This window comes from Triplophysa dalaica, chromosome 18, assembly GCF_015846415.1.
Source record: "Triplophysa dalaica isolate WHDGS20190420 chromosome 18, ASM1584641v1, whole genome shotgun sequence".
NCBI classification, from domain to species: Eukaryota; Metazoa; Chordata; class Actinopteri; order Cypriniformes; family Nemacheilidae; genus Triplophysa; species Triplophysa dalaica.
The window spans coordinates 11,133,057-11,156,003 of record NC_079559.1 but is presented as its reverse complement, the minus strand read 5'-3'; the positions used below and the strand labels follow the sequence as shown (position 1 = coordinate 11,156,003).

Below are 22,947 nucleotides of genomic sequence, written 5' to 3'. Positions count from 1 at the left end.
ATTGCTAGATCAGTCAAATTTACAGTGATATTCTAGAGAGCTTTTATTTGATAAATGACAATTATTATTATTATTTGATATATAAATATCAAATTGAATGTGTATTCATGATTTTCACAGAAGGGTGGGGAGGGGTTTTTGCGAAGAAAAATGTATACCTTATTATTTTATTTTATGTAACAAATGCAAAGTTGATGGTACTAGTAAGAAAGCCGAGGCTTTAAGCTTCAAAAGGTAGCATATACTTTATGTTTAGTTCTGTCCTACACAAAAATGAATTTTAAGTCTCTATACAGCCTCTGTTGGGTTCGGTATATTTAGAAACAAGTACTGTTTTTCATCAGTTCAGTGCCACTAGAGGAAAAGAGATTACAGACTCCACCTTTTTATCATTTCTTTTTTCATTAGTGCTTTAGGTGATTTCAGAAAATTAAGATCATTAAAGGTGAAACCACTTCAGGAGAGAGAGAGAGAGAGAGAGAGAGAGAGATTTTACCTGTGGTTTGAGAGAAGTAAGTCTCTGGAGGAAGCAGTTTGTATAAACCTGTATGAGTGCTCTTAAAGCAATGTTCTCATCAATCTCCATCAACACATTCCTGTGTGTGCACACAAACAGAGGTCCTGAGATGCTATTGACTTCTGTACACATTTAGGTAAAACAAACTACATTACTAATCAGGGACGCACCAATACAAATGCGTTGGTCTACATATTGTAAAGATTTATAATGTATAAAGGGTCATGGGAGGGCTGAATCTTTACACTACAGGCTATATATATAATAAACACCAAAGGCAAAATTCACCTGTAAATCTCATTGACTGTCAGAAAGATGTGGCAGTGAAGAGCCGATGCTTGTGGCTGAGAGTAAAAACATAATGTTAATAAAAAAGTCAGACTGTCATGTCATTACTCAACCATAAGAGGGCAATGTTGTATCAAGAACGTGTTGGCTATGTTCACCCACAGATCTTATACCCACAATTAACTGCCGCAAGTTTAAGTGCCCGCTTCTAAACAACCAAATGCACACTTTATTACAAAGCATCATCATCTGTTTTAAATTCATGTGAAAATAAGTTACAAAAAAAACATCCAAGCAGCTGTACATGTGCGTCTGACGCATCATAAAAACTTACAGTCATATTTTAATAGAACAGGTTTCATTAATACAAAGCCCAATCCCGTAGTTCATATGTGCAAAGAATGCCATAAAACATTTCACCCAGACCCAAAACATCGGTGCACCAGAGAGCCCACATGTGCCCCTGCTGTCTTTGATCCTCACGGTGTCTGTTTGGGCAAGTGCGTGTGTGCCACAGGGAGAAGTGTAATTATTCTTTCCTACATTTGGGACCATTAAAAAGTCTGCCCCACCCAGGCACCCTCATCTCCCCTCTGTACTCACACAAACACAATCCTAAACAGCCCCTAAACCCTGAAGCATCTTAGATATTCCCGTAACCCCAGCTAGTCGACGCTTGCCAAAAGCCGCCAATTTGCTGCTCCAATAAAAAAGAGACACATTTCAGCTACAAACATTAGAGGGTATGAGATGTTTTAAAAACAGAAGACAGAGGGAGAATGTGAGAGATGACTGGAAGAATAAAGGACTCAACAGCTTAAACTGTAACTAGCAGCTAAATTCATAAAAGCAATGAATGAAACTCTATGATTGTAATGAATCACAGGTTATAGTCGTAACACTTATATGTTTATTTTTTGTTTGAATGAGATTTCTTTTGAAACACTATGCTTGAGTGTTATTTACAGTACTTAAGATAGGACCGGCGGTAATGGGGCAGGACATTATTACTCTAGAAAGCATCTGATTGGCTAAATACCTGTGTTGTGCAGGATGAGTCATCAATACTTTTGCTTAATTTTTCTCCAAAATAAGATTTAACATTTCAAATGAAATGATCTAATAAAGTTGGATTATCTTCTACTTTAAGATTATATTAACATACAGTTAGTTTCAAAGCGAATATCCATAGACTAAAAATTCCTATACTGATTCCATTAGTTCATCAAGCCTTGTGTCTACATCACGTGTCAAAAGCAGGGGTGCAGAAAAGGTTCAGATCTGTTCTTATTTTTTATGAAGGATGAAGCTTTTCGTCCCTAGTGAAAACAGATGGGCTCTATGAACACTCCTCCATACCTTCTCCTAACACTTCAGGGAGGGTCAATTACAGCATGGCCAAAACATCCTCTTTCTGGCATTGGGATGCTGAAAGATGCTGTTTATTGTTATTGGATCGAAGTTTTGAGGAAGGTGGATGAAAACAAAAATGTGAAACTAATTTCTGGTTTCCCCTTTTTGATTGCGGTTTAAACAACTTGTTCCTGCAATGTAAACGTGCCGCAGAGTTCAATTTGCTCTCAAGCGCAAATAAATGAGGGTTGACCGCAGCTGCATTTGGGCCCCATTCTTGCTGTCTGTACCGCTCTGAATGAGATGATAAACAGGTCACGGTTGAACCATGGAGATCAGCAAAATAACACCCGTGTTTAGACAAAAGCGTGTAAATAAGGTCTTAGTTCCAGTGATTTTAAGCTAGAAACAGTTATAAAGATGTGTTTTAGTGCTGATGGATACGGACCACAGGCCTGGTTCGCATCACAGTGTTTGAGGTAGTTCTCAAAATGGGGCCAGAGTATTATGCAATGGTATCAATTTTGAAAACATGTGGGGTGCTACCCTTAAAACACCTTGAAATGACTTTTAACCCCATTTTACAATATTCTACTTATTTTAGCAGTATTATAACATGCAGAATTAAAGACACACTTTATAAACGAATAAACAGAATTTTAAGACTAACGTGTTTCAATTACTACAGTGTTGTACAATATTATACTGTACATTAAAGAGATTTTTGAACAATTTACGAGTTATTCGTGAATACATAGAACTAAAACTATACAACTAATGAGAAAACATGCTTACCAGTAATAACTCATTAACACACTTGTCCAGACTCAGTGACACTGTTTTAGGGTCACACAATACAGATTCCAATAAGCTCAATGCTGCCCCCTCTAGGCAGACGGGGTTATGACAATATAGGGCCACCACTGCTTCTTCCTCCATCACAAGCCTTTTACTGTGTGAGAGAGAATAAGAAAATGCTTGCCTATACAACTGAAATGTGCCTAATGTGCACTTTAGTGTTGGTATCATAAGTCGAGAGATGATGTTATTTACCTGACCCAAGCCTTACTGACTTCCTCAATGAACTCTTCATCCACACATGAAGTAGCACAGATTATTGAATGCTTTAACAGAGCACCAATAAGAGGTGCCGCCTGACAACACGTGACCAGGGGAATGCACGCTGTTGACATGGTGTTGATGTTGCCATTTGAACACCTACAAAACAACAATTACAATTGCAAGAGTGGATTGCTTATAAAAAATATTGTAAGACTAAGCAAATTGTGTTTAAATGTCACACCACTCATCAAGATTTACAACTGTAATAAAATGTTCATTTCCAAGTATTTATCATTATGATAAATAGCTGTTGTTATAGGCACTTAAAAGAGTGTTTATGGAAACCTTGCAGATGAGTTTGGCGAACCATCACAGCTTTTAATGACCTCCTCTGTCATTAATGAAACCACCTGAAAGTGACGGCAGGAAAAAACTATTAGTTATGTCCCAAACCTAACAAAAACAAGATTTAAAGATCAAATAAAATATATAATGGTATTAAGTGGGGCAGTCAAAGTTAATGTGTTAAAGCATGTGAAAAATGAATCAAATTCAACGTTTACATTGTTTAAAACACACATTTTAATGTTTTAATGCATTTGTTCAGTTTGACATTATAACTGTTGCATGTAAAATCAAACAACATTCCCTAGGTTGTTGATATGACTGTAGTGAGTAAACATGTTTTCATCATTTACAAACCATTATATCGTTCCAAACCTGTATGACTTTACACAGAAGATATTTTGATAAACGTTGGTAACCCCATTGACTTCTATTGTTGTGACACAAACCACTGACATTACTCAAAATATCTTCATTTTTTGACTCACTATCCAGTTAAACGAACCGTTTATGTTATCATTTACTCACCCTTGAGTTAATCCAAATCTGTATACATTACTTTGTTCTGATGACCACAGAGAAAGATATTTGGAAGAATGCTTGTAACCAAACAGTTCTTGGTCACCATTGACTACCATGGGAAAAATAACAATGGTAGTCAAAAGTGCCACAGAACTGTTTGCTGTCCTACATTCTTCAAAATATCTCATTTTGTGTTCAACAGAACAAAGAAATGTATACAGATTTGGAAAACCTGAGGGTGAGTTAAGAAAAAATATGAATTTCTGAGTGAACTGTTCCTTTAAGTAAAAACTCGTAACCACAGAGTGATTTCTCATGTAAATGGTACATGCATCAATCTAACCATGTCATCATTTTAACATTTCCAACCTTCTCAAGGGCATCCATGTGGTATCGTTCAGGGCTTATTCCAGCATGTTTCACCGTAGCATGAGCTACACTGCCCTCCTCTTCTGATATTAGATGACACAATAGATTCTGTCCAGAACAAAGACATAAAACACTGTGATGACAGCTTTAAAACACTATTTAATATGACAACATCAAATCCCAATAGCTATCATTTTGTTTGACAATGCTTGTACAATTGTTTTTTCATCATAAATCCCTTTCTGCAATGTACAAAATGACAATAATAAAGAGAGAAAAGCACACTGTATTGGATGGCATTGCTTGTCTGTTTTGAAAGCTTTGACAAAACACACGTCTGTTTGTGGCGGGGCCATGTGGTTTCTTTAGGTTTACAGTATGCCGTGTTCTCCACAGACCGAAAGAGACTCAATTACAAACATCTGAACTGCAAAAACACACTGTAGATCACACTAAACCGAAAGCTGGGCTGCGGCTACAGAACGACCCAATGAAACAAGGCCTTTATACATTCTTCTTTTTTTTCATCCATCTTGAGAGGAGAAACATGGAATTTGTCATCATGATGATTTTCTTTATTCTTCAAAGTGGCTATTTGGATGGTATTAAACCATGTGGATGCCAATGCTAAATGAAAACAACTTTATGCTTATAAGTTAGTAAACAAACTAGAACGATTGTGAAGAAGTTCAGAGACATCAGATGTTTTCTAAAGTGCTGGTTTGATCAAGTATGTTTCAATTAAATAACAATATATTTTAATATTCATACTATGTACTGTGCATGCATCAGAAATAAGAAGGTTCTTGCATGTCTTGTTTGTCAATGTAGGATATAATTTGGATACATCAACACATAAACGACAAATTGTCTAATAGATGACACTATAAAAAACAACATGGTTGTTTGTAACTGAATGTACAGTAACTGTAACTGAAAAGACCACACAAGTCTCCCTAAGAACAGCTTCCAGAGCTCCAGGAGGCCCGCAGGAGCAGAGAGGCCATCAAACATGGCCTGGTTTCTCTGATGTGGAGAGAGCAAGTCAAGCTGGCGCTTGAGAGCAAAGGATCATGGAAGATTTAGCAATAAGCAACTTTAATGACAGACGAGACTTCGGTCTGTGGCCATATTCCTCTTTGTCTCTTCTGAAAAGGCTAAACCACCCACAAGAGGAAAACAAAAAGATAATGTCTTCTAAACATGACCGAACTAGCTTTCTGAATGACATGACTGTTTGTATATTCATGCTCGGTGACTATAGGAACACAGACCTTCATTGCCATAGGTGCTCTGGGGGGGTCAATTAGAATCATACATGATCAGAAAACACATTAAAGCCCATGATGACTGACATGAAGGGTTTCTCAGATGAGTGAGCTTACATATGTTGATGTTGAAAGTAAACAAATCTCAGAACAAAGCTGAGCTAAATGAAAAAAAGACGCACAACCTATTAGCACTGCAACAAACAGGAAAATGGAAAACTAAACGATATACAAAACTGTGAAACATCCTGAAATAAAACAGAGGAAAGACTGTATACCATATACATAATATCGTGTACCATACATTTATGGTATGTAAAATTAAACTAGTTTTAGTAATTTACTGATGCCAGAAGTTTTTCCAAAGTTCTCAGTTGTGTTTCACTTAAAGGAATAGTTCACCTTCAAAATGAAAATTCATTTACTCTCATCCTTCTGTCAGTGATTTTCTTTCTTCAGCAAAACACGAAATTTATATTTTGAAAAATGTAAGTAACCAAAAACAGTCGGTCCACATTGACTTATATTGAATGGACACAAAACAATGCAAGTCAATGAGGACCATTTTTCAAAATGTCTGCAGAAGAAAGAAAATCATACAGGTTTAAAATTTCTAGAGGGTAAATAATTACAGAATTTTCATTTTGAAGGTGAGCTATCCCAAAGTATCAAATTATTGTCAGGTATATTTTCTTCTAAAATTGCTTTGGAGAAATAAAAAAGAAACAAATGAGACACATACATTACAGATACATAGCACATTGAGGTTGTACAAGTAAAATAATCTGGATTGGGCTCAATTTAATAAGAAATATTTCAGTTCATATTGATATCTGCAATAATATTGACTTTTGAATACGGACTTTACAATGTTACAAACTGAGCTCTGCTGAGATTTCTGCTAAAACATACCTGAGATGCAGGAGGCAAGCAAACGTTTTTATTTGTTCTTCACTTAATTTCATTTAACATTACTGATGCAAATACTGCTGATATGAATTAGAGTATGGAAAACGTTTAAATACTGTAAACATGCTTGTCAAACCCCTATAGTACATAGAGAACAGAGAGTTCTCAGCACGATGACACAATGCTTTAGAAGACTTGTAGAGATCATATTCATCTTCCTAAACCTTCTCTATCACTTACCTAAATACTCTTGTGCGTATAATCTGGAATTTGATCACACAAAGCAAGCCCCAATCTCCCAATCTTTTCCCTGTTCATTTTCCCACACACTACAATAGGGATCGTAAATAAATACTGTAGGATTAAACACTGTGTCTCAGCCCCTGACACCTCCTTCTGACTCCGTTTCCTTCATATAGGTCAAAAAAAACATCTGGCTGATTAAAAGTTGACTTTAAAAGCCCTCCTTTAATTAGCGCTATGTTTTATTAGATGAAAATAATTATCAAACGAATGCATTCTTGTTTTAATCTGCCAAAAATGTGAAGCGTTCTGCAATGATTATGGTAAACCATCTGTTTGAACTATGTAAGAAAGTGAAGTCTAATTAGGGTTCGAGCCCGTAGGGCTAGAAACCTATTGTATTTGTATGTTTTATTAGGGTTCGAGCCCGAAGGGCTAGAAACCTATTGTATTTGTTGGTTTTATTATTAGGGTTCGAGCCCGAAGGGCTAGAAACCTATTGTATTTGTTGGTTTTATTATTCTTCTTCTTATTATTATTCTGCCATAAAACTGATACTGCAGCCCAAACCGTAAGGCCGACAGAGCTGAGACTTGGTCAGATGGTAGTAGTCCTTGTCGCTACTCAGATACACGGAGCCAGCCATATCGACCCATAGGTGGCGCTATAGCAATACCAAACGCGTTTGCGCTTGTTACTCCGAAACCGTTTGTCGCACACCCAAGTGTCTTATATCAGTGTAATCACTGGCTCAAAACTTAAAAAACGTATATCTCCGATTTCATTTCCGCCATTATAGATTTTTCGGTAATTAGCATTTTATGAAAAAAAAAAAAAATGAACTAGTCCCTGGATTTTTGCCCTATTGGAACCAAACCAACGCTGATGAGTTCTGTGGAGTGTGAATATGAATAATTATTAAAAAAAAGTTCAATTTTCAATTCACGGTCGCTAGGTGGCGCTAAAACATTCAAACCGGAAGTAACATATTTAGCTAAAATGGCCATAACTCCTGAACTGTTTGAGATATCTTCATGGGGCTTGGAACACATGTGTAGACCCTCAGTCCGGGGTCACAATAAAAAGACAGTGGCGTTTGGCCACTAGATGGCGCTATAATTTGAATGAGCTAGAAAATGTCTATAACTACGCAACAGTTTGCCCGATTGACTTATTATTTGGTATGGTGTGTCTTTGTCTCATTCTACATAAATATCTAAATGGACATTGGCGTATATCAAAAAACATGGCCGCCATTGGTCGATGAAGTTTGAGCACTCATTACGCCGGGTTAACGGAGGCCGATCAAAACGCCACTCACTGGGCTTATTTGTCTCATGGTCCTGACGGTGTGTAAGAAACATGAACTTATTCGGCCATCTGGGGGCGTAATAGCGCTTTTGGAGTGCATGCACAACTGTGTATCACGTGATATTTGACATTTACCCAAACTATGGTTATAATATGATAGTACTCTTCATTCTGAGCAACTTTGCCTCTGGAACAACTTCTATTGATCAAACGGTTCGTGAGTTATCGCTGATGATGTCAAAAACCTACTTTCGCGAACTAGTTCCTGGTTTTTCAACCGATCGGAACCAAACCAATGCAGATGACTTCTGTGGAGTGTGAATGTAAATAATCATTGAAAAAAAGTTGAAATTTTTCTTTCACCGCTGCTTAGGGACGCCAAAACTTAAAATGGTCTGAGCCTATCACATTAAAATGGCCATAAATCCAGAACGGCTTAACATATCATCATGGGGCTCAGATGATATGTGTAGACCATCACTCCAAGGTCACATACAAAGGAAGGTGGCGTTTGGATACTAGGTGGCGCTAAAACATTAAAAAAGGCAAAATGTACATGTATTTTGGTGGCCTGGACAACTTTGTGTCATGTGACATTTGACTAATACACAAACTATTGATATCAAACGATAGATCTCCTCATTCATAACAACTTTGCCTCTTGAACCATTGATGTCTATCAAATGGTTTGTGAGTTATTGGTGATGATGTATAAAACCTACTTTTGCAAACTTGTTCAAAGATTTTCAAGCAATTACAAAATTTCCACCACAGTACATTTCTCTGGACTCTCTAGGTCAATAATCATCAAAAACATGTTGAGTTTTTTTTTGTTTTGTGACCATAACAGGGTCCTTTATTATATTAGCGTGAAACAAGTGTGGTGAAGGTCACCACTCCTTAATAATTAATCCAACTGACTTGCCATTAAGTACTATTATACATATTATGACACAAAACAAGCATGCAACATGTGATTCTTATCGGAAGAGGCATGCCTTCACAACAGTCAAAAAGGTGAAATATCATACATTTAAAATTACTATTTTAAACTTGTCTTTAATAAATACATCATTTGCTAGTCAAATTGCTAATCAGCCAGTCACATAGCATAAACTCAATCCATTTTGGCATCTAGACGTGGTAAACACACTTGCTGAAGTTCAAACCGAGCATCAAAATGGAGAAACAATTGGATATATGGTATGGGATATATTAGATAACACATACCACCTGAGGATTGTTGCCAACCATGTCCATGTTTTGATGGCTACTTCCAGCAGTAAAAAAAATCGACCATGTCAGAAAGCTCAAATGATCTCAAACTGGTTTCTTGAACATGACAATGAGCTCACTGTACTCCAATGGCCTTCAGAGTCACCAGACTCAACCAAATAAGCATCACTTAAATGGCAAGGTCTTCTGGAATATTGTTGCAGACCATGAATGTGAATCAATTATCTATTTAAATTGGTCGTATTTTTTTTATCAATTCTTCAGAACAAAAAATAAGCTATTTTGAAGAATGTGCATTGTATTAAAAAAAAGACCTATATCTGTGCAATAGAATGTTTTAGAGACACAGGAGTTGCTTTGTTTTGCTAATGGCTTCGTTCTTTATCAATTGACAGCTGCCAAGCCACACCCTTAGCAACCAAACAGATTATTTTTTGCAATCGTCTAGCCAGACCTACATCTCTGCAGTAGAATATTATAAAGACACGGGGCTTGGTTCGTTTGACTTGTGGTTTGATGTGTTATTAATTGACAGGTATTAATTGACACCCATGGCAACCGAACAGGTTAGCTTAGCAACCGTTTAGCAAGATCTCTATCTCTGCAACAAATCATCATAGAGACATGAGAAATGGTTTATTGCACTCGTCCCTTAGGTATTATCGGTTTACGCCCGTTTTTGCATACGAGTGTACGCATGCATGGTCTGTATTAAAAGTTACCAACCGTTTCTGTCATATTTCTTGGTGTGGAAGAGTGTCATTCGTTGTGGATTTGTTACGGTGCCATTCCTGAGCCTAGTTGACAATGGCAAGGCCAATAGAGGCCTTAGACTGCTCGAACCCGCTAAATGCTGCTTGCAGCTTTAATTAGGGTTCGAGCCCGAAGGGCTAGAAACCTATTGTATTTGTTGGTTTTATTATTATTATTATACTTCTTCCCTAGAACTGATACTGCAGCCCAAACCGTAAGGCCGACAGAGCTGAGACTCGGTCAGATGGTAGTAGTCCTTGTCGCTACTCAGATACACGGAGCCAGCCAAATCGACCCATAGGTGGCGCTACAGCGATAAAAAACGCGTTTACGCTTGTTACTCCTAAACCGTTTGTCGCACACCCAAGTGTTTTATATCAGAGTAATCACTGGCTCAAAACTTAAAAAACGTATATCTCCGATTTCATTTCCGCCATTATAGATTTTTCGCTAATTAGCATTTTATGAAAAAAATAAAAAATGAACTAGTCCCTGGATTTTTGCCCTATCGGGACCAAACCAACGCTGATGAGTTCTGTGGAGTGTGAATATGAATAATTATTAAAAAAAAGTTGAAATTTTCATCCCCCATCGCTAGAGGGCGCAAAAATGTCCAAAACGGAAGTAACATATTGAACTAAAATGGCCATAACTCCTGAACTGTTTGAGATATCTTCATGGGGCTTGGAACATATGTGTAGACCCTCAATCCGGGGTCAAGGTAAAAAAAATGTTGCGTTTGGCCACTAGGTGGCGCTATAATTTGAATGAGCTAGAAAATGGCCATAACTACGCAACAGTTTGCCCGATTGACTTATTATTTGGTATGGTGTGTCTTTGTCTCATTCTACATGAATATCTAAAAGGACATTGGCGTATTTAAAAAAACATGGCCGCCATTGGCCAATGAAGTTTGAGCACTTATTAGACCGGGTTAACGGAGGCCGAACAAAACGACGCTCGCTGGGCTTATTCGTCTCATGGTCTTTAAGGTCTGTAAGAAATGTGAACTCATTCGGCCACCGGGGGGCGAAATAACGCTTTAGGAGTGCTTAAACAATTGTGTATCACGTGACATTTGACATATACAGAAACTATTGGTATCATATGATAGTACTCTTCATTCTGAGCAACTTTGCCTCTGGAACAACTTCTATCGATCGAACGGTTCGTGAGTTATTGCTGATGATGTCAAAAACCTACTTTCGCGAACTAGTCGTTGGATTTTCGACCGATCGGAACCAAAACAATGCAGATGACTTCTTTGGGAAGTGTTTGTAAATAATTATTGAAAAAAAGTTAAAATTTCCTTTCACGGTCGCTTAGGGGCGCCAAAATAAAAAAATGGGTGGAGCCTATCACATTTAAATGGCCATAAATCCAGAACAGCTAAACATATCATCATATGCCTCGGGAAATATATGTAGACCATCACTCCGAGGTCACATACAAAATAACGTGGCGTTTGGACACTAGGTGGCGCTATAATAGTAAAAATGGCTAAATGTACATGTCTTTTGGTGGCCTAGACAACGGTGTGTCACGTGACATTTGACTAATACACAAACTATTGATATCAAACGATAGATCTCCTCATTCATAACAACTTTGCCTCTTGAACCATTGATGTCTATCAAATGGTTTGTGAGTTATTGGTGATGATGTAAAAAACCTACTTTTGCAAACTTGTTCAAGGATTTTCAAGCAATTTCAAAATTTCCACCACAGTACATTTCTCTGGACTCTCTAGGTCAATAATCATCAAAAACATGTTGAGTTTTTTTTGTTTTGTGACCATAACAGGGTCCTTTATTATATTAGCGTGAAACGAGTACGGTGAAGGTCGCTACTCCTTAATAATTAATCCAACTGACTTGCCATTAAGTACTATTATACATATTATGACACAAAACAAGCATGCAACATGTGATCCTTATCGGAAGAGGCATGCCTTCACAACAGTCAAAAAGGTGAAATATCATACATTTAAAATTACTGTTTTAAACTTGTCTTTAATAAGTACATCATTTGCTAATCAAATTGCTAATCAGCCAGTCACATAGCATAAACTCAATCCATTTTGGCTTCTAGACGTGGTAAACACACTTGCTGAAGTTCAAACCGAGCATCAAAATGGAGAAACAATTGGATATATGGTATGGGATATATTAGATAACACATACCACCTGAGGATTGTTGCCAACCATGTCCATGTTTTGATGGCTACTTCCAGCAGTAAAAAATGGACCATGTCAGAAAGCTCAAATGATCTCAAACTGGTTTCTTAAACATGATAATGAGCTCACTGTACTCCAATGGCCTTCAGAGTCACCAGACTCAACCAAATAAGCATCACTTAAATGGCAAGGTCTTCTGGAATATTGTTGCAGACCATGAATGTGAATCAGTTATCTATTTAAATTGGTCGTATTTTTTTTATCAATTCTTCAGAACACAAAATAAGCTATTTTGAAGAATGTGCATTGTATTAAAAAAAAGACCTATATATGTGCAATAGAATGTTTTAGAGACACAGGAGTTGCTTTGTTTTGCTAATGGCTTCATTCTTTATCAATTGACAGCTGCCAAGCCACGCCCTTAGCAACCAAACAGATTATTTTTTGCAATCGTCTAGCCAGACCTACATCTCTGCAGTAGAATATTATAAAGACACGGGGCTTGGTTCGTTTGGCTTGTGGTTTGATGTGTTATTAATTGACAGGTATTAATTGACACCCATGGCAACCGAACAGGTTAGCTTAGCAACCGTTTAGCAAGATCTCTATCTCTGCAACAAATCATCATAGAGACATGAGAAATGGTTTATTGCACTCGTCCCTTAGGTATTATCGGTTTACGCCCGTTTTTGCATACGAGTGTACGCATGCATGGTCTGTATTAAAAGTTACCAACCGTTTCTGTCATATTTCTTGGTGTGGAAGAGTGTCATTCGTTGTGGATTTGTTACGGTGCCATTCCTGAGCCTAGTTGACAATGGCAAGGCCAATAGAGGCCTTAGACTGCTCGAACCCGCTAAATGCTGCTTGCAGCTTTAATTCTTCTTCTTATTATTATTCTGCCATAAAACTGATACTGCAGCCCAAACCGTAAGGCCGACAGAGCTGAGACTTGGTCAGATGGTAGTAGTCCTTGTCGCTACTCAGATACACGGAGCCAGCCATATCGACCCATAGGTGGCGCTATAGCAATACCAAACGCGTTTGCGCTTTTTACTCCGAAACCGTTTTTCGCACACCCAAGTGTCTTATATCAGTGTAATCACTGGCTCAAAACTTAAAAAACGTATATCTCCGATTTCATTTCCGCCATTATAGATTTTTCGCTAATTAGCATTTTATGAAAAAAAAAAAAAATGAACTAGTCCCTGGATTTTTGCCCTATTGGAACCAAACCAACGCTGATGAGTTCTGTGGAGTGTGAATATGAATAATTATTAAAAAAAAGTTCAATTTTCAATTCACGGTCGCTAGGTAGCGCTAAAACATCCAAACCGGAAGTAACATATTTAGCTAAAATGGCCATAACTCCTGAACTGTTTGAGATATCTTCATGGGGCTTGGAACACATGTGTAGACCCTCAGTCCGGGGTCACAATAAAAAAACAGTGGCGTTTGGCCACTAGATGGCGCTATAATTTGAATGAGCTAGAAAATGGCTATAACTACGCAACAGTTTGCCCGATTGACTTATTATTTGGTATGGTGTGTCTTTGTCTCATTCTACATAAATATCTAAATGGACATTGGCGTATATCAAAAAACATGGCCGCCATTGGTCGATGAAGTTTGAGCACTCATTACGCCGGGTTAACGGAGGCCGATCAAAACGCCACTCACTGGGCTTATTTGTCTCATGGTCCTGACGGTGTGTAAGAAACATGAACTTATTCGGCCACCGGGGGGCGTAATAGCGCTTTTGGAGTGCATGCACAACTGTGTATCACGTGATATTTGACATTTACCCAAACTATGGTTATAATATGATAGTACTCTTCATTCTGCGCAACTTTGCCTCTGGACACTCTTCTGTCGATCAAACGGTTCGTGAGTTATCGCTGATGATGTCAAAAACCTACTTTCGCGAACTAGTTCCTGGTTTTTCAACCGATCGGAACCAAACCAATGCAGATGACTTCTGTGGAGTGAGTATGTAAATAATCATTGAAAAAAAGTTGAATTTTTCTTTCACCGCTGCTTAGGGACGCCAAAACTTAAAATGGTCTGAGCCTATCACATTAAAATGGCCATAAATCCAGAACGGCTTAACATATCATCATGGGGCTCAGATGATATGTGTAGACCATCACTCCAAGGTCACATACAAAGGAAGGTGGCGTTTGGATACTAGGTGGCGCTAAAACATTAAAAAAGGCAAAATGTACATGTATTTTGGTGGCCTGGACAACTTTGTGTCATGTGACATTTGACTAATACACAAACTATTGATATCAAACGATAGATCTCCTCATTCATAACAACTTTGCCTCTTGAACCATTGATGTCTATCAAATGGTTTGTGAGTTATTGGTGATGATGTATAAAACCTACTTTTGCAAACTTGTTCAAGGATTTTCGAGCAATTACAAAATTTCCACCACAGTACATTTCTCTGGACTCTCTAGGTCAATAATCATCAAAAACATGTTGAGTTTTTTTTTTTTTGACCATAACAGGGTCCTTTATCATATTAGCGTGAAACGAGTGTGGTGAAGGTCACCACTCCTTAATAATTAATCCAACTGACTTGCCATTAAGTACTATTATACCTATTATGACACAAAACAAGCATGCAACATGTGATTCTTGTCGGAAGAGGCATGCCTTCACAACAGTCAAAAAGGTGAAATATCATACATTTAAAATTACTATTTTAAACTTGTCTTTAATAAACACATCATTTGCTAGTCAAATTGCTAATCAGCCAGTCACATAGCATAAACTCAATCCATTTTGGCTTCTAGACGTGGTAAACACAGTTGCTGAAGTTCAAACCGAGCATCAAAATGGAGAAACAATTGGATATATGGTATGGGATATATTAGATAACACATACCACCTGAGGATTGTTGCCAACCATGTCCATGTTTTGATGGCTACTTCCAGCAGTAAAAAAAATCAACCATGTCAGAAAGCTCAAATGATCTCAAACTGGTTTCTTGAACATGACAATGAGCTCACTGTACTCCAATGGCCTTCAGAGTCACCAGACTCAACCAAATAAGCATCACTTAAATGGCAAGGTCTTCTGGAATATTGTTGCAGACCATGAATGTGAATCAATTATCTATTTAAATTGGTCGTATTTTTTTTATCAATTCTTCAGAACACAAAATAAGCTATTTTGAAGAATGTGCATTGTATTAAAAAAAAGACCTATATATGTGCAATAGAATGTTTTAGAGACACAGGAGTTGCTTTGTTTTGCTAATGGCTTCATTCTTTATCAATTGACAGCTGCCAAGCCACGCCCTTAGCAACCAAACAGATTATTTTTTGCAATCGTCTAGCCAGACCTACATCTCTGCAGTAGAATATTATAAAGACACGGGGCTTGGTTCGTTTGACTTGTGGTTTGATGTGTTATTAATTGACAGGTATTAATTGACACCCATGGCAACCGAACAGGTTAGCTTAGCAACCGTTTAGCAAGATCTCTATCTCTGCAACAAATCATCATAGAGACATGAGAAATGGTTTATTGCACTCGTCCCTTAGGTATTATCGGTTTACGCCCGTTTTTGCATACGAGTGTACGCATGCATGGTCTGTATTAAAAGTTACCAACCGTTTCTGTCATATTTCTTGGTGTGGAAGAGTGTCATTCGTTGTAGATTTGTTACGGTGCCATTCCTGAGCCTAGTTGACAATGGCAAGGCCAATAGAGGCCTTAGACTGCTCGAACCCGCTAAATGCTGCTTGCAGCTTTAATTCTTCTTATTATTATTCTGCCATAAAACTGATACTGCAGCCCAAACCGTAAGGCCGACAGAGCTGAGACTTGGTCAGATGGTAGTAGTCCTTGTCGCTACTCAGATACACGGAGCCAGCCATATCGACCCATAGGTGGCGCTATAGCAATACCAAACGCGTTTGCGCTTGTTACTCCGAAACCGTTTGTCGCACACCCAAGTGTCTTATATCAGTGTAATCACTGGCTCAAAACTTAAAAAACGTATATCTCCGATTTCATTTCCGCCATTATAGATTTTTCGCTAATTAGCATTTTATGAAAAAAAAAAAAAATGAACTAGTCCCTGGATTTTTGCCCTATTGGAACCAAACCAACGCTGATGAGTTCTGTGGAGTGTGAATATGAATAATTATTAAAAAAAAGTTCAATTTTCAATTCACGGTCGCTAGGTGGCGCTAAAACATCCAAACCGGAAGTAACATATTTAGCTAAAATGGCCATAACTCCTGAACTGTTTGAGATATCTTCATGGGGCTTGGAACACATGTGTAGACCCTCAGTCCGGGGTCACAATAAAAAGACAGTGGCGTTTGGCCACTAGATGGCGCTATAATTTGAATGAGCTAGAAAATGTCTATAACTACGCAACAGTTTGCCCGATTGACTTATTATTTGGTATGGTGTGTCTTTGTCTCATTCTACATGAATATCTAAAAGGACATTGGCGTATCTTAAAAAACATGGCCGCCATTGGTCGATGAAGTTTGAGCACTCATTACACCGGGTTAACGGAGGCCGATCAAAACGCCACTCAGTGGGCTTATTTGTCTCATGGTCCTGAAGGTCTGTAAGAAACATGAACTTATTCGGCCACCGGGGGGCGTAATAGCGCTTTAGGAGTACATGAACAACTGTGTATCACGTGATATTTGACATATACCCAAACTGTTTATATCATATGATAGGACTACTTTTTCTGAGCCACTTTGCCTCTTGAACCACTTCTGTCGATCGAACGGTTCGTGAGTTATCGCTGATGATGTCAAAAACCTAATTTCGCGAACTAGTCGTTGGTTTTTCAACCGATCGGAACCAAACCAATGCAGATGGCTTCTTCGGAGTGTGACTGCAAATAATCATTGAAAAAAAGTAGAAATTTCCTTTCACCATTGCTTAGGGACGCCAAAACTTAAAATGGGTGGAGCCTATCACCTTTAAATGGGCATATATCCAGAACGGTTTAACATATCAGCAAGGGGCTCAGAAAATATGTGAAGACCACCAATACGATGTCACAGACAAAATAACGTGGCATTTGGACACTAGGTGGCGCTATAACAGTAAAAAGGGTTAAATGTACATGTCTTTTGGTGGCCTAGACAACTGTGTGTCACGTGACATTTGACTAATACACAAACTATTGATATCAAACGATAGAACTCCTCATTCATAACAACTTTGCCTCTTGAACCATTGACGTCTATCAAAAGGTTTGTGAGTTATTGGTGATGATGTATAAAACCTACTTTTGCAAACTAGTTTTAGGACTTTCAAGCAATTAAACAAATTCCACCACAGTACATTTCTTTGGACTCTCTAGGTCAATAATCATCAAAAACATGTTGAGTTTTTTTAGTTTTGTGACCATAACAGGGTCCTTTATTATATTAGCGTAAACCGAGTACGGTGAAGGTCGCTACTCCTTAATAATTAATCCAACTGACTTGCCATTAAGTACTATTATACATATTATTACACTGAACAAGCATGCAACATGTGATTCTTATCGGAAGAGGCATGCCTTCACAACAGTCAAAAAGGTGAAATATCATACATTTAAATTACTATTTTAAACTTGTCTTTAATAAATACATCATTTGCTAATCAAATTGCTAATCAGCCAGTCACATAGCATGAACTCAATCCATTTTGGCTTCTAGACGTGGTAAACACACTTGCTGAAGTTCAAACCGAGCATCAAAATTGAGAAACAATTGGATATATGGTATGGGATATATTAGATAACACATACCACCTGAGGATTGTTGCCAACCAAGTCCATGTTTTGATGGCTACTTCCAGCAGTAAAAAATGGACCATGTCAGAAAGCTCAAATGATCTCAAACTGGTTTCTTGAACATGACAATGAGCTCACTGTACTCCAATGGCCTTCAGAGTCACCAGACTCAACCAAATAAGCATCAGTTAAATGGCAAGGTCTTCTGGAATATTGTTGCAGACCATGAATGTGAATCAATTATCTATTTAAATTGGTCTTATTTTTTTTTATCAATTTTTCAGAACACAAAATGAGCTATTTTGAAGAATGTGCATTTATTAACAAAAATGTGCAATAGAATGTTTTCGAGACACAGGAGTTGCTCTGTTTTGCTAATGGCTTCGTTCTTTATCAATTGACAGCTGCCAAGCCACACCCTTAGCAACCAAACAGATTATTTTTTGCAACCGTCTAGCCAGACCTACATCTCTGCAGTAGAATATTATAGAGACACGGGGCTTGGTTCGTTTGACTTTTGGTTTGATGTGTTATTAATTGACAGGTGCTATTCCACACCCATGGCAACCGAACAGGTTAGCTTAGCAACCGTTTAGCAAGATCTATATCTCTGCAACAAATCATCGTAGAGACATGAGAATTGGTTCATTGCACTCGTCCCTTAGGTATTATCGGTTTACGCCCGTTTTTGCATACGAGTGTAAGCATGCATGGTCTGTATTAAAAGTTACCAACCGTTTCTGTCATATTTCTTGGTGTGGAAGAGTGTCATTCGTTGTGGATTTGTTACGGTGCCATTCCTGAGCCTAGTTGACATTGGCAAGGCCAATAGAGGCCTTAGACTGCTCGAACCCGCTAAATGCTGCTTGCAGCTTTAATTATTATTATTATACTTCTTCCCTAAAACTGATCGTGCAGCCCAAACCGTAAGACCGACAGAGCTGAGACTTGGTCAGATGGTAGTAGTCCTTGTCGCTACTCAGATACACGGAACCAGCCAAATCGGCCCATAGGTGGCGCTACAGCGATGCCGCACGCGTTGGCTTGCGCAACCCATAAACCGTTTGTCGCACACCCGAGTGTTTTATATCAGTGTAATCATTGGCTCAAAACTTAAAAAACGTATATCTCCGATTTCATTTCCGGTATGCAAATTTTTTCGCTAATTTGCATTTTATGAAAAAAATAAAAAATGAACTAGTCCCTGGATTTGTGCCCTATCGGATCCAAACCAACGTTGATGTATTCTGATGAGTGTGAATGTAAATAACTATCAAAAAAAAGTTGAATTTTCAATTCATGGCCGCTAGGTGGCGCTAAAACGTCCAAACCGGAAGTGACATATTTAACTAAAATGGGCATAACTCCTGAACTGTTTGAGATATCTTCATGGGGCTTGGAACATATGTGTAGACCCTCAGTCCGGGGTCACAATAAAAAAACAGTGGCGTTTGGCCACTAGATGGCGCTATAATTTGAATGAGCTAGAAAATGGCTATAACTACGCAACAGTTTGCCCGATTGACTTATTATCTGGTATGGTGTGTCTTTGTCTCATTCTACATGAATATCTAAAAGGACATTGCCGTATCTTAAAAAACATGGCCGCCATTGGTCGATGAAGTTTGAGCACTCATTACAACGGGTTAACGGAGGCCGATCAAAACACCACTCACTGGGCTTATTTGTCTCATGGTCCTGAAGGTCTTTAAGAAACATGAACTTATTCGGCCACCGGGGGGCGTAATAGCGCTTTTGGAGTGCATGCACAACTGTGTATCACGTGATATTTGACATACACTCAAACTGTTCATATCATATGATAGGACTCCTTTTTCTGAGCCACTTTGCCTCTTGAACCACTTCTGTCGATCAAACTGTTCGTGAGTTATTGCTGATGATGTTAAAAACCTAATTTCGCAAACTAGTCGTTGGTTTTTCGACCGATCAGACCCAAACCAATGTAGATGACTTGTGTGGAGTGTGAAGGTAAATAATTATCCAAAAAAAGTTCAAATTTTCTTTCCTGGTTGAATAGGGCCGCCAAAATAAAAAAAATGGGCGGAGCCTATCAAATTAAAATGCCTATTAATCCAGAACGGCTTAACATATCATCATGGGCCTCGGAACATATGTGTAGACCATTACTCCGAGGTCACCCACAAAAGAACGTGGCGTTTGGACACTAGCTGGCGTTATAACAGCAAAAAAATGCAAAATTGATGCGTATTTCATTGCTTAAGCAGTTGTTTATCACGTGACATTTTACATTTACACAAACTAATGATATCATATGATAGTTCTCCTCATTCTGAACAACTTTGCCTCTTGATCCATTGATATCAATCAAACAGTTGGCAAGTTATTGGTGATTATGTTAAAGACATACTTTTGCATACTAATTTTAGGTCTTTCTTGAAATTTCCAAATTTTCACCACAGTACAATTCTCTGGACTCTCTTGATAAATAATTATCAAGAACATGTTGAACTTTTTCATTTGTGTGACCATAACAGGTCCATTATTATATTAACCTCAAAAGTACACCTGAAAGCTCACTCCTCCTTAATGAATAATCCAACTGATTTGTCATTAAGGATTATTATACATCTTATGACACTAAACAAGCATGCAAAATGTGAAGGTCATCGGAAGAGGCATGCCTTCATAACAGTCAAAAAGACGAAATATCATTCATTTCAATGGCTTTTTTATAGTCAACAGATCACAATGCATGTAGTTCCACTGTAGCGGCTTATTGTATATTATATTATGTGTGCATACGTGCGTATGTATTACATGTTCTGTGTGTGTATGTGTGTGTATTTATGGATATAATTTCTCTCTGTTTCATAAGAGTGTGAATGTACTTTATACTTCTGTGTGTCGTGTGTGATTGAGACTGTGCATGTGTGTGGAATGAAATCTGTCTCACAATACGACAGTGATAAAAATTAAATGTATTAAACATTAAACATTGGTCCTTATTTATACATTTATAAATATAGCACATGTCTGGCTGGTTGTAAGATGCTGTATTTATGTACATAACAAACGTTTATTACGCCATGTGACTCAACCAGTCACATGGCTGTCATTGTTCCGTCATTTTTCTTGGTGTGGGAGAGTGACATCCGTCGTGGATTGTAATGGTGCGATTCCCGAGCCTAGTCGACCCCTTAGACGCCTTGGACTGCTCGAACCCGATGATTGCTGCTTGCAGCTATATTATTATTTTTGCTTTTTTGACACTCACACTCCCCCTTAAATATAAAGTGCACACTGGAAATTTCTAAAACACTTTTGACAGCTTGAAACCTGTTATATGTGAAGGTCTGGAAAAGTATTTTAATTAGGGACATTAAAACAAAATACGAGCTGGGTGCTCAAATGTTGAAATCAACCGTAACTTTTACTAGCGATGTATTTTGAATTTGAATCAAATAATTTAGAATAAAAGAATATTCATTTTATAATAGCTTTTGTCATAAAATCAAACACTAATTGAACAACTAGTGAAGGTAAAACTGCATTGGCTTTACCTTGATCCACATGTTGGCTTTCCTTTCAACGGCGCTCAGAGGCTCAGCACTGTACAGACAGTTCAAACAGCGCAGCAGGAGTCTCTGGCTCCTCTCTGAGCATGCATGAACAAAACAGGACAAAAAGCCATTAATAAGATGTGAAAATGGCCACATTGTTTATTTCTAATGAGAACCTATAAACGTGCATGGGTATATTTATAACCAGCAACAATGTATATCTAGCTCTGACGCTGATATATAAAAATATTAAGTGTCTCTAGAATCTAATGTAAACAAGAAAATAAAACAAAAAAATCTAATTAAAAGAAATTCAGTTTATCATCAAAGCAAGATGTGGACACCAAACACCGAGAAATTCAGAAATTCGTAAAAGAAAAAACACAATTATATTCAATTCTAAAAATGCAAAATAGAACCAGCGGTCTTAGACATATGGACCCTACTCGTGAGAAAAAGTACAGCATGAACTACTATACCACTACTTGTAAATATCTGAAAATGATATGCGAGTCCAAAAAGTGGTACTCTATCAGACAGGGAGAGTGAGAAAAAGTGAAAGAGGGAGAGATAAAGCAACAGAGCAAATGCCCAACAGGCTGCTACAGGGTTCATTGCAAAATTATTGTAAATACCCAACCCATGCAGACACATTTCTTGGTCTCAAATGGGAAACGCACCCCCGAGTAGAAGAGTCGTAAATTTACCGTCCACAATAACACATGGGTTCCAGCAAAGTCTTCCCAGGAGCTGGCCAACAAAGGGAAACGTCCTCATTGCCTCGCTAGTGGAGCTCTGTTTTACAGTAAATACACACACATTAAGATACATTTATTCACAAACCTGAATCATTCATGTGCTGTAGCATCTACTTCAAATCAGGCATTTGTTTTGACTTTATTTGGACTTCATTTTGACATCTCACTTTGGAAAAATAAAATATCATCTTCTGAATTGTTCAAGCATTCGCTTCCTATACTAACCAAGTAGGTTCATAATAATGAAGAGCATTTTCCTTATATTTAATAATTTATATGCACAATTCATCAAATAAATAGCCATGTTTACCTTATTTATGCATCATTTATTTTGTCTTCATCTCTAGAAAGCAGAATCTGAATAATTTCTAGGTAATTACTCAAATAAAACAGTTATTCAGAGCATTCACTCCTATTGCTGGTTAAATGTAAATAATTGGTTATATCACCTTCAAAAATCAAAGCAAATGCAATAGATCATGGCCGGGTTTCACAAACAAGTCTTAAAGCTAGTCCCGGACTA

The 22,947-nt window shown here is 37.8% G+C and overlaps 1 protein-coding gene across 2 annotated transcripts in view; it reads right to left on the bottom strand.

Annotated features, from left to right (window-relative positions):
• The window catches only part of fancc (FA complementation group C), a 53,028-nt gene that overhangs the window by 23,548 nt on the left and 6,533 nt on the right, over window positions 1–22,947 (bottom strand). For both annotated transcript variants that reach the window (XM_056772744.1, XM_056772743.1), the window contains exons 3-10: window positions 22,374–22,461; window positions 21,667–21,761; window positions 4,457–4,564; window positions 3,566–3,630; window positions 3,212–3,376; window positions 2,954–3,110; window positions 806–861; window positions 497–596 (exon numbers count right to left, since the gene is read on the bottom strand). In XM_056772744.1, the coding sequence (XP_056628722.1) occupies window positions 497–596; window positions 806–861; window positions 2,954–3,110; window positions 3,212–3,376; window positions 3,566–3,630; window positions 4,457–4,564; window positions 21,667–21,761; window positions 22,374–22,461 (834 nt within the window). The remainder of the gene's footprint in view (window positions 1–496; window positions 597–805; window positions 862–2,953; window positions 3,111–3,211; window positions 3,377–3,565; window positions 3,631–4,456; window positions 4,565–21,666; window positions 21,762–22,373; window positions 22,462–22,947) is intronic.